The following is an 11,832-nucleotide window of genomic DNA, read 5'->3' on the forward strand; positions in this document are numbered from 1 at the left end:
TTCGGCACGCACGTACACGTGCCTGGCATGAGTTTAAGCCACTGGGTCCGGGACTCGAACCATGGTAGACTAGATGGGAGTCCAGTGACATAGCCATTACACCAACTGCTGGTCCCAGGAGATTCTTATTTATAAAGAAGAAACTAAGTCTCCAGAAAGCTAGATGACTTGACCAAGCTTTATAGCAGATAAAACAAAAACACAGGTTTGAAACTATGTTTTTGCTTCCTAATCCAGAGCTTTTTATTATATCCGACTCACTGCTCTTTGAAGTGTGACAGCTGCTTTGTACTCTGTGAGAGATGGTCTCTGTTGGCGAAAATTTTTCCTTTCCCTGTACCCTCTCCAATGTTTCTGGATAATCAATGCTGATTTCTCTTCCATTTCCCGATTGTGTTTCTCGACCTGACCTAAAAAGATGACAGACGCCATTATAACATACTCAATGTTATGGTTTCTCTTGTTCTGAAATTGGGAAAATGGTAATAATGATCTTGTAGTCCTTTAATTTTTTTCAATATTTCACTAATTTTCCCAATTACATTATTTTACACTGGTTTTAGGGTTTCAGAAATAAACTTTCCAGGTTATGCAGCTTCTCTAGAGAAAGAACTGAGGTAATATTTTTGTGACAGGGTGAAGTGACAAAGGCTGAAAAACCAGCAGCAAAAACATTTTGAAAAAATACTGAAGGAGGCCAAATGGTGGCACAATGACAACACAATGGTCTGTGGTGCTGGCCCTACTTGAGAAGGGCCCAGGTTCACATTCTGAGGCCTCCCTGTCTTGTGGGTGAGTACAGAGGTGCCAGTGATTTGGGCTGGCTACCTCTGGTTGTAGCATGAAGACCCTGCTGGAGATGCCTGTCTCTCACCCTCATAGAATAAACAAATGTTAAAAAAATTAGGAGTACATGGTTAGGATGACTATTCAGATCACCAGAAGGAAAGGGCAAAATGTGTACAAGTGTTATTTACTCTCTGTGCTTCCAAATTTCTCTTTGGTCACTCAATCGCCTATAGAGGTTACTCTCCCTTTACTTTGAGGAGGTGACTGGCATATAGCCAGGGTTCACAGTAGATCAGTGATATAATAAGGCAGTAGAAAGTGGAAGCAGTGGTTAAAAAAAAGAAGGGGTATATTTGAGACAGAACATAAAAAACTGATAGGATTTAATGACCGACTGGATGTGGAAGTAAGAGAGAGAAAGAACTGAGTAGATTTTTGGTACTAAGACATACTGGAAGAGGAAAGTAGGGAGTGGGGAAGGGGGCAAGAAAATTATTTTAGCTTTTGGGATGCTTGTGATTATCTAAGTAAAGCTACCCAATAGGCAGCTAGCTACAGAACTGTGCTGTCCAATACAGCAGACTCTAGCCACAAGTGGCTTTTAGATTTAAATCAAGTAAAATGTCAAAATTCAGGTCTTCCATACATTAGCTACATTTCAAATACTCAGTGGGTACTGCTTGCCATTGGATATCATAGTAGACAACGTAGATGTAGAACATGTGGTTTAATTGAAAGTTCTACTGGGGGCCAGCAGATGGCACAGTGGTTAAGGTGCTTAACTCTTACATGGCCAACACAATCTAAGCCCCTGACCCAGCAGCTTGAAAATCATGCTGAGTACGTGTGCATACATGCCCATAATCCCAACAGAGAAGGAATTGCAGCATGGCCATCTTACCTTCCCTCTGTCTGTCTCTGCCTCTCTGGTGAGCACACAAGCCCTATGAAAAAAAACTAAAAAAAAAAATAATAAGTTCTCTCGGGCAGTGCTATTCTACACAGGGATTATGAGAGAGTGAGGATGGAGATCAGATTTGAGAGTGCTTAGCACTTAGCTAAGCATGCGGCTGATAGATGAAGCTATAGTTACGAATGGGATATCCTAGGAAAAGTAACATGAAAATAGTGGGGTGAGAATGAAACCCTGGAAAACATCTACAGTTAAGGCAAAGGAAGAGAAATAAGGGACTAGTGAAGGATCCTGGAAATCAGCAATAAGAAAGGAAGTAAAGGAATGAGAAAATAATCTTGGAGCCACTCAGATCTCCCAGATCATACTTTTTTTATTAATTTTACCTTAATCTGTCAAGAGTGGCAAGAAGATGTCACAGAGTTATTTCTATGGAATGAGTGAAGTTCTCATGGCAGAATGGAACAATATTCTAACTCCTTATGTAAGTTCAAGGGCTTTCATTATATCTGACGACTATCTTTAAACATTAACTTTTACATTTCACTACATTATTCTGAAAGATAAGAAAAAAAAAAAACTGGTGGAGATTCCTCACCATCAAGGAATAAGTTTGAATTAGAAAAAAAACAGTCACTTTTAGACTTTTTTGATAAACTAAGTTTATCTGAAAAATGGAGAAACAAGGCACAGGTCCAAATTAGAAAAAAGAAACCATGAGGTAGCTAGGAAATTTGGTTCATTAAAAGATAATCTAAATATTCTTAGAGTAATAAAGTTGACACCACCCACCTGGATGAACTATTTCAAGCATACTCAGCTGTAATTCTCGGGAAAGTCTCATGGCTCTCTGTCTTTGAAGATGCAAATGTAATCTGAGGTCCTCTTCTTCCTTTTGCCTATTTAGCTTCAGCAGTAACTTTGCTTGTTTAGCTCTGTGACAAAAACAGTAAGTGACTTCTACATAATTTTCATAAATCATGTCCATTCAAGAAATATATAAAATAATGCTTAACTTCACTCGTAATCAAAGAAATGCAGACAGAAAAAAAGTTAAAAGCATTCCTAGTGTTGTTAGGATTTGATGAAATAAGTTGTCATGTGCCACTACTGTACAACCTTTCTGGAGAAATATATGCATATAGGTATCAGAAATCTGGAGAAATACTTGAAGTATGTATCAAAAGCCTTAAAATACTGACCAATTAATTCCATTTATAATCATTTTCTTAGGAAAGAATCATATGTGAAGATTTACGCTCAGCTACAATGATACACCCTGCTAAGATGTACAGGAGGCCTGTTTCATTTTTGGTCCAAGCTAAAGGCTGGTTGTGGTGGCACGTGCCAGGAATCCCAGTGACTGAGGAGGCTGAAGCAGGAAGGCTGCAAACTTGAGGCTGGGCAATATAAAGGGATCCTTTCTCAAGGAGCTGAGCATGGTGCTGCGTACCTGTGGTCATAGCTACTCAGAAGACTGAGGCCAGAGGACCATGACCAGTGAGACAGTCTTTAAAAAATTAATGTTCAAGGATGTTCTTCAGTTTTACAACAGGAGTAAGATGAAAATAAACTATGTGCCCCACAACAGGGAGTTGGACAAATACTGGTTTTCACTTAATGGGATTCTATAAACTATGAAAAAACAGAATTTTCCAAGAATCTGCAGTGAAATGGGACTATATCCACAACCTAATGTCAGGTAAAAACAAAATCTGGATATAGAAGAGTGAGATCCACAATGTACTTAAACATTTACATTTACTTACATAGAAAAATAACTAAAAGCATTAATATTTTAATAGTGATTTTTATAGCATTTTGTGGTAAGGGTCACACTGAAATCCTTTTTCCTCTCATTCTCCATCTCATTATAGTCCAAAGTATCAGGAACTCTCCAGGAATTCCTCTAACTTAGAATAAGAAGCATGAATTTGAGGAGTCCCATATGCACTGATGGGCAAAGCGAATGCTTGGCTCTGCTCATTAACTCAACACTCATCTGAGTGTTCGCCGCCTACTTGGTACTGTGTCTCAGGAAGGCAGCTGAAAGATACCATGTTGCGCTTATGGAGCTCAGTTTCAAGAGGAAATCAAACGAATATAATAAAATACCTTAATTTAATCACTACAGTAGAAGTAGATAAATTATAACATTTCCCCAACATAACTGGAGCAGCTATTAGCTGCTTCAGAAAACCTTCCTGAGGAAGAGCGCTAATAGAAAATAAAGTTTCTTATCATTAGAAAGGATTCAGTGAAAAAGAAACCCCTATGGAAATGCTTTAGCAATGATATGATTATAAGAGTGTGCCTTTTGCTGAATCTAAAGAAAAATGCTCATCAATAAGGACTTTTAAGTATGGTTGGTGAGCAGCTAATTTCCCCCAAAAAAGCATGAGAGGAGGAAATTACTCTGAAAAAATGACCTGACTGCAAAGAGACAAAAATACCCACTGTAGGACGCCAGGTACAAAGAAACCAAGAGACATTTGCATAAACTGTAGCAACTAACAGCAAAGGAAAGGTGCTAAAGCCTGGAGTAAAACTGAAATTAAAAAGTTAAACAGAACCTAGAAGTTAAAACTGTATCCCCGTGTGTTCTAGGATCTCAAACTCAAAATATTACAACAGAATTGAAACAAAATGTGAGACTTAAACCACTTCACAGCTTATTTTTAATGAAAATACTTAAATCTGACCTGGTTTTATTACTTGATAAAAGGAGTGGCAGGCCAGCCTTGTAGCCTAATGAAGGGAGATGGATTCCCACATGGCTGAATGCAGCTTGAATCCTGGTCCTGATAACCTGAAAAACATACTAGGTTTCTGTGTGTGCGTGCTCTAAATCCTGATGAGAAGGAGAAATGGAGAAGTGATTGCAGCATGGCCATGCTCCACTGGGCGTGGTTTCTCCCTCTCCTCCTTTGTCTGTCTATCTTTGGCAAGCACATACACACACCCTCTGGCAATTAGATAAAAAGATGATGGAAAAATGGATAGCAATGGAACTTCTATGTTAAAATAGAATATTAATTAGAATCCATAGATTTACTTATAAGTGGGTAAAATCTGTAATCCTGGGATACTTTTAAATAAAATTTTAGTACTAAAAAAAAGTAAATGGGCAAAATTAGCAACTACTGTAGGACTAAATATTAAAGGTCTGAGTTCAAGGTATGGTATCTTTAAATGAAAGAGGGCAGACAGCTGAGGATGACAGCAGGTAGACTCCATATGTAATAACTACACCGAGTACACCAGATAAAAGTATCTCAGACTCTTTCTGTATAGCACATACACTGTGATTCTCAAAGTATTCAGTATTCCCCAAATTTATTTAACCACAGAAATGCCTTCTTACTGTTTTTCTAAGAAATAGCTTTTAGGATTGGCAATTAACTTGACCAATGTTGGATGGCTGATTCTTGCCTCTCATGAGTACTATTTATTTAATGCATCTGTCTAACTAGATTTACAAATCTTCAAAAGTGATTGTCAAGCATTTTTCCCTCATACCTGTCATGAAACACACTAAAAAAAACTTTATATTGAGACCAGCTGATGGTGTAATGGTTACGTTGCTGGACTCTGATATGGCCAACTGTAGTTCAAGTCCTGGTACCAGAGGCTTGAAACTCATGCTGGGTGCATGTGTGTGCATGCTCCAAATCCCAACAAAAGAATGGAAGAGAAGGGACCAGCAGTTAGCGTAATGGCTATGTCGCTGGACCCCCCACTTAGTCGACCGCAGTTCGCGTCCCAGACCTGGTGGCTTAAAACTCACGCCAGGCGCGTGTGCGTGCGTGCCCAAGATCCTGAGAGGAGAATAGAGAAGAGGGGATTGAGGTGTGACCATGCCCTATGGCAAAAAACCTCTCCAAAAAAAGAGAATAGCTTTCATTGAAAAATAGCATGTCCAGGCCCAGCAGATGCTGTAATGGTTATGTTGATGGACTCCTACATGGTGGACCATGGTTCAAGTCCCAGTCCTGGTGGCTTAAAATTCACACCAGGTGTGTGTGTGTGTGTGTGTGTGTGTGTGTGTGTGTGTGTGCATGCCCAAGATCCCAAGAGAAGCATGAAGGAGAAGGGACTGCAGCATGGCTTGGGGGTGATTTCTCACTTTCTGTCTCTCTCTGTCTCTTTCTCTGGCACCCTTATAGAAAAAAATCTCTTTCTAAAAAAAAAAGATGTCCACTGAGGGACACAATTAGCCAGGATGACTTCAGTCTTTAATCCTGTGACAATATAGTATTTTGAACCCCAGAACTATTTTGAATTTTTTTTTTGTAACTGAGAAATGCAGCTGCAATATTAAAATAGTTTTTCTTAAAAACAGAAATTGACTTCAAACATGCCAGTTATATTTTAGTAAGCCAAAACTTGGCTTTAAGTAAAACTGCATGAAAAGTCACTTTTTAGATGGCTCTACTTTGTCATATATGACCTTGAAACTAATTTTTGTTGTTTTTCTTCTTTCTGTCACCTCTAGGAAACTGGATGAATTAATTAGTCATATCGGAAAAGTAGGCTAGATCTTCATATTCAGTCCTCTTGAAACGAAGATAAGTGACAAATCATGTGATATCGCAAAGATTACATACATGCTTGTCATAACTACTCAGAAAAATCAGGTTAAAATACTTAAACCTTTATATACTCACACATTTTTATAATAATTTACAAAGAATTATGACAACTGTTGGTTTTGACTGTTTAATAATATATCATTGGCTCCCTTTGTAGGCATGGCCCACAAAAAAACCTTATGTGGATAAGACTGTGTATCTGACACAACAGATTCTTTATACTACATTCTTCATTTTGAAAGTACATCTGGTTACAAGTGTTGGCACTCAGAAACACATGGAACAAGAATGAAAGAAAAAAAAGAAACTGAAAAAAAAAAAGCTAAGTTTCATTCGGCTGTTCTCTATTAAGAATCTCAGATCAGATCATAGTTTTCCTTATTTTTTTTTTACCTGAAACTCCTCTGCAAAGCAATTACAGCAGATGGAAGCTTCTTTAATCTCTTTCTAGTCTGGAAACCCTTCCAATAAGCTTGAATCACGCAAGCGGCCTGATGTTGGTTCTGAAATTAAATGTCACATATAATTTAGAGACATTTCTAGAAAGTCTTTTTAAAAAGTTTACCTATTGTGCTGGCCCAAGTATCCTAGTGGTTAAAAGAAGCTAGATCCTACATGGCTGACTGTGGTTCAAGTCTTGGCCCCAAGCTTGAGAAAACATACTGGGTGTGTATGTAGGTATGCCCCAAATCCTGAGAGGGTGGAAGAATGAAGGAGGAGAAAAGGAGGAGAGGCTTTGTGGTATGACCATGCCCCACTGCAAGGAGTTGGGGAGCGATGTACGGCGTGGCGTGCATTCTCCTCTTCCTCTCTCTGTCACTGGCGAGAACATGTGCTCTATGGCAACTAAAAAAAAAAGTTTACCTCTTAAAATATCAGACTAGAGCAAGTATTAATCTCTGTCTCTAACAAGATGGGTAGGAGGCAATATTAATTTTATAAACGTAGAACAGAGAAGACAGAAAAAGTACAAAACCTTAGCTCCCAAAGGTGGTATGTTAGGCTCAGTTAGGCAGTTTCTAGAATATATTCATGATATCATCTAAATAGCTCCAGTTCCTCCCTAATCTCACTTAAAATTCCCTTTCCAAAGATTTCATAGTTCTGCCTAGTCTTTTATAATCTATTTTGAGCTAACATGTTAATGTTTTTATTGAAGAGGCTTTCAATCTAGTTAGGTTTAGAGTGTAATCTCTGTTGATCTTTTGCAGATGGCTACTCAAATCTCTGTCTAGTTCTATAAGCTTTGGATATACCGTTTTGTGTCTGTTCGGTGCATATATACTGGAGATAAGTCTAAGACTTGTTAGGGTTCATACAAAGAAGTGAGGAATTCCCTTTCTTTGCTCTTTTCCTTCCAGTCCCACTGCCCCATCTTCCTGTCTAACTGGACTTCTTTTTGTGGTTCCTGCTTATACTTCTATTATCTCTTTCATTTTAGATCTTGGATACAGAATGTACTCACTTCCTCTTAAATTATAAAATATCTTTAGTTATCTTAGATTTAGTTCTGCTTATCATATTTAAAGTCTTCATTTGGAAATCAGAAAGCTATTTGCCTCTTCCTGTAGGAATAGTCTACTTGGAGCCACCATTTTGAGTATACTAGAGAAAATGATAAAATAAACATTGCTAGCTAGCCACAGGTAACCGAAAATATAGTTTGTTTTTTTTTTTTTTTTTAGTTTTGCTATAGGGTGCATGTGCTCACCAGAGACAGAAAGCAAAAAAATCATCCTGCAATCCCCATTATTCTCTCCAGACCTCAGGCATGCATGCACACGTGCCTGGAGTGAGTTTTAAGCCACTTGGTCCAGGCCCTGAACTGTATTTGGCCACATGGGAGTCCAGCGATTTAACTGCCATGTGCCATGCCACTAGCTGGCCCCTAAAAATACAATTTATTACAATTAAGAGTTAATTTTTTTTTTTTTCTTTTGGGAAAGCTGGTGACGTGGTGGTTAAGGTGGCTAGATCTCACTTGGCCAACTATGTGGTTCAACTCCCAGACCCAGCAGCGTGAAAAACACTCATGAACACATGTGTGTATGTGCCCAAAACCCCAAGAGAAGATTGAAAGAGAGGGATTCTGCCATGGTCATACCCCCTCAGGGGTACTTTCTCTCGCTTTCTATATTTCTCCAGCAAGAACACACACCCTATAGCAAATTAAAACAAACAAACAGATTTTTTTCTTTGAAGAAACAAAACCAAAAAGGGTTTCGACAGCTTATAGTCAAATGTAAACATCAGTAATGGAGATTTCATGAGAAATTCTGAAAAAAACTGATGTAGTGGTATCTATAGACAGATATAATGGGAGACTGAAATTATGTTTGTGGATAGCAGAGAGGAAAGTTTAAATATATTTCTATTTTGGGGGAAGCATTTTGCTTCAGATTTTTTATTTTTGTCTCTAGGATGTGTGCACTCACCAGAAAGAGACAAAGAGACAAAAAGTGAGAAATCAATCCCTGGGGGGGTGCCACACCATAATCCCTCTCCTCCATTCTCCTCTAGAGATCCTGGGCATGCACGTACACGAGTCTGGCATGAGTTTAAGCCACTGGGTCAGGGACTCAAACTGCTGTCTACCTACCACATGGGAGTCCAGCAACATAGCTATTACACCAACTGCTGGTCCCTTGCTTGAGATATTAAAAGAAGAAAGGGATGAATATTTAAAGAAAACTGAGATTAAATGCAGTCAACAAATATAAAGCACATTTTTTTATAATTTAATACCTGCTCTTCGACTTCTTGATAGACCTCAGGACTTAAAAGGTCAAGCAGCTGTCTAAGTTCTTGGCTAAATTCTGTCCCAGTTTCCTGTTTGTTTAGTAGACTTCTGAATCCTGAAATGGAAAAACAAAGAGAACAGCTATTAACAATAAAATATTATTTTGTTATCTCTACAGTATTAACTTGAGGTTAAAAAGTCTGGTTGAAAAACAAATGAGTGAAAGAAAAGAAAAAAAAGAAAAACAGATGAGCACAATTACAAGATTAATAACATGATTTTTCTTTTTCCTTTTCTCAAAGATTTCTTGGTTGAGGTCTTTAAGATATTCTTTAAAATAAATAAAGGGGGAAGCCACTATGTACATTTGTCCATGCCTTATATTCACTTCAAGACATGAATTCTTTGCAGTATTAATAACTAAAAAATTCCTTATTTAGGATCTGAATAAATTCTTGGTTGAGTGATAAGTCAAATAAAAGGAAAAGGATTGAAGATAAAATTCCTTTATGGGATACTTTTATCTCTATAGGAATCTAATTACAGAATTGAAATATGTACATGTGGCATGATACCAGCTGGAGTTTTATCACTAGCACTTTCTCTCCCTCTCTATTCCTATAGTAGGTTAAAAAAACTGCAATGTCCACAGTAATGACTGATGCAAGTTACGTTACCAAAGTGCCTTCCAAATCATCCACCATAAGTAAAAGACCATTCTAATTGTTTAAATATTAAATGCATCAAACTATATTCTAATCTTTCTCATATAGTATAACTCTACATTAATAGGTATATTTAATAAAGTAGAAATCCATTTCCTGACTATGTTGAATAAGAAAACATATAATTAGTGCATGGCTCTGGTCAGCAAAGAAATAAGACAGAGCTAACATATAACTTTACTTGGCAATTGAAAAACATTGATCACGTAATTCTGGGTAAAATATCTGATTTTTCCATGCCTCTGTTTCTGTATCTATAAGACAGAGATAAGATGATCTACCCCATAGGGTAGTTATAAAGACTAATTTTTTTTTTTCCATTTTGCCAGATAGTGTGTGTACTTGCTAAAGACAGAGAGAAAGTGTGAAAGCTCCCCCCCCTTCCCCCCGCCATGAGGGATGATCTTGTCACAATTCCTTCTCCACCTCTTTCAGGATTTTGGGCATGCACACACTTGCCTGGTATGTTTTTGAAGCTGCCAGGCCTACAAATCAAACTGCACAGTTGGCCATGTGGGATCCAGCTGCCTTAACCGTTACCACTGGCTGGCCCAAGACTGAATATTTTAATTCATGTAAGTATACAGAACAGTGTCTGACACATAATAAATGCTCAATTTAATAAAAGTTTTTTTTTTTAATTTCATGAGGATAGTCTTACATGAAATCCTTTCATTTTCAAAATTTCTTTTTATTTACTTATGTATTTGATTTTGGAGGTAAAACATGTATTTTGTTTTTATTTTTGAGAAAAGGCAGCGAAGGAATTAAGAATAATTATTGACTGCTATAAAGACCAAAAGACCTATTGACCTCTCAAGCACAGCTCTATTTTCTCCACTGAAGTTAGTCTTGATGAGATAATTGATTTTTTTGGTCATTATTTTACTACCATACAGACATATTTAGAATACAACCTTTTTTTCAGGGAGGGTATAAATATTTACTGTACCCATATCAACAAAGTCCCACATGCTATCTGTTGAGACATGAAGACAGCTTGATTACAGAAATACTTTTTTTCTGCATTAGTATTTGTTGTGATAGGATTTTATCTGCAGTTTGGTTATTAACTTTTCTGACCGAATTTTGTTTATAATAAACCACTAGTAATTTCTCTTGAGAACATCAATAAAACAAAAGCACTACCTTTGTAGCAGGCACTTAGTCTCAGTAAAATCAAAATTTCCTGATGGGATTCAGCCATCAACAGTAGAAGCTTTGTAGTAGTACTTCGTATGACTGGACTAGGAGTTGATAAAAGCTTGAAAACAACTTCATCTAAAATTGAATGCAAGGCTTTTCCTTCTATTCTGAGTAAATCGCCACTAAGAGAACAAAATTTTTAAAAATGACATTACTAATTGATAGACAGGTATCACAACAAATAAAGGCACAGTAATTTCATGCCTGACTATGGCCTAACCCAAGAAGTGTTTTCTTTCTTTCTTTCTTTTTTTTTTTTTGCTATAGGGTGCGTGTGCTTGCCAGAAAGATAGAAAGAGACAGAAAGCAAGAAATCACCCCCCAGGAGGACGGCCACGCAGCAAGCCCTCCTCCTCCATTCTCTTCTCAGGATCTTGGGCATGCACGCACACGTGCCCAGTTTGAGTTTAAGCCACTGGGTCCGGGAATCGGACTGCGGTCCACTAGATGGGAGTGCAGCAACATAGCCATTACGCTAACTGCTGGTCCCGAAAACCACTTTTTAACCATACAGCGTGGTTCCAAGAATATATCTCATTAACTCAATTAATATTTATTGAATCCCTACTATGTGCAAAGTACCACACTAGGTACAACAGAGAATATAAAATAGCTAAAGGCCCTCTCCTCAGAGAAGCCTGCCATCAAATTGAAGAGGAAAGATAAATGTCTGAAATTGTAAATAATAGGTGATTCAAAGCTTTAAGGCAGCTATAAGAGAAAAATCACAAGATAGTATCTGGTTAATAGCTAAATGATATAGCCTTCTTTTTGGCTGGAACCGCCATCTTCCAGTAATTAACCAAAATGACCAACACAAAGGGGAAGAGGAGAGGCACCTGATACATGATCTCTAGGTCTTTTAGA

At 37.7% G+C, this 11,832-nt stretch overlaps 1 protein-coding gene across 3 annotated transcripts in view; it reads right to left on the reverse strand.

The window, feature by feature from the left end:
* IQCB1 (IQ motif containing B1) overlaps positions 1-11,832 on the reverse strand; it is a 54,897-nt gene that overhangs the window by 11,988 nt on the left and 31,077 nt on the right. For all 3 annotated transcript variants that reach the window (XM_006162628.3, XM_006162629.3, XM_006162630.3), the window contains exons 8-12: positions 10,909-11,087; positions 9,040-9,149; positions 6,688-6,797; positions 2,495-2,637; positions 262-410 (exon numbers count right to left, since the gene is read on the reverse strand). In XM_006162628.3, the coding sequence (XP_006162690.1) occupies positions 262-410; positions 2,495-2,637; positions 6,688-6,797; positions 9,040-9,149; positions 10,909-11,087 (691 nt within the window). The remainder of the gene's footprint in view (positions 1-261; positions 411-2,494; positions 2,638-6,687; positions 6,798-9,039; positions 9,150-10,908; positions 11,088-11,832) is intronic.

Source organism: Tupaia chinensis, unplaced genomic scaffold (genome assembly GCF_000334495.1).
Source record: "Tupaia chinensis unplaced genomic scaffold, TupChi_1.0 Scaffold140355_1, whole genome shotgun sequence".
NCBI classification, from domain to species: Eukaryota; Metazoa; Chordata; class Mammalia; order Scandentia; family Tupaiidae; genus Tupaia; species Tupaia belangeri.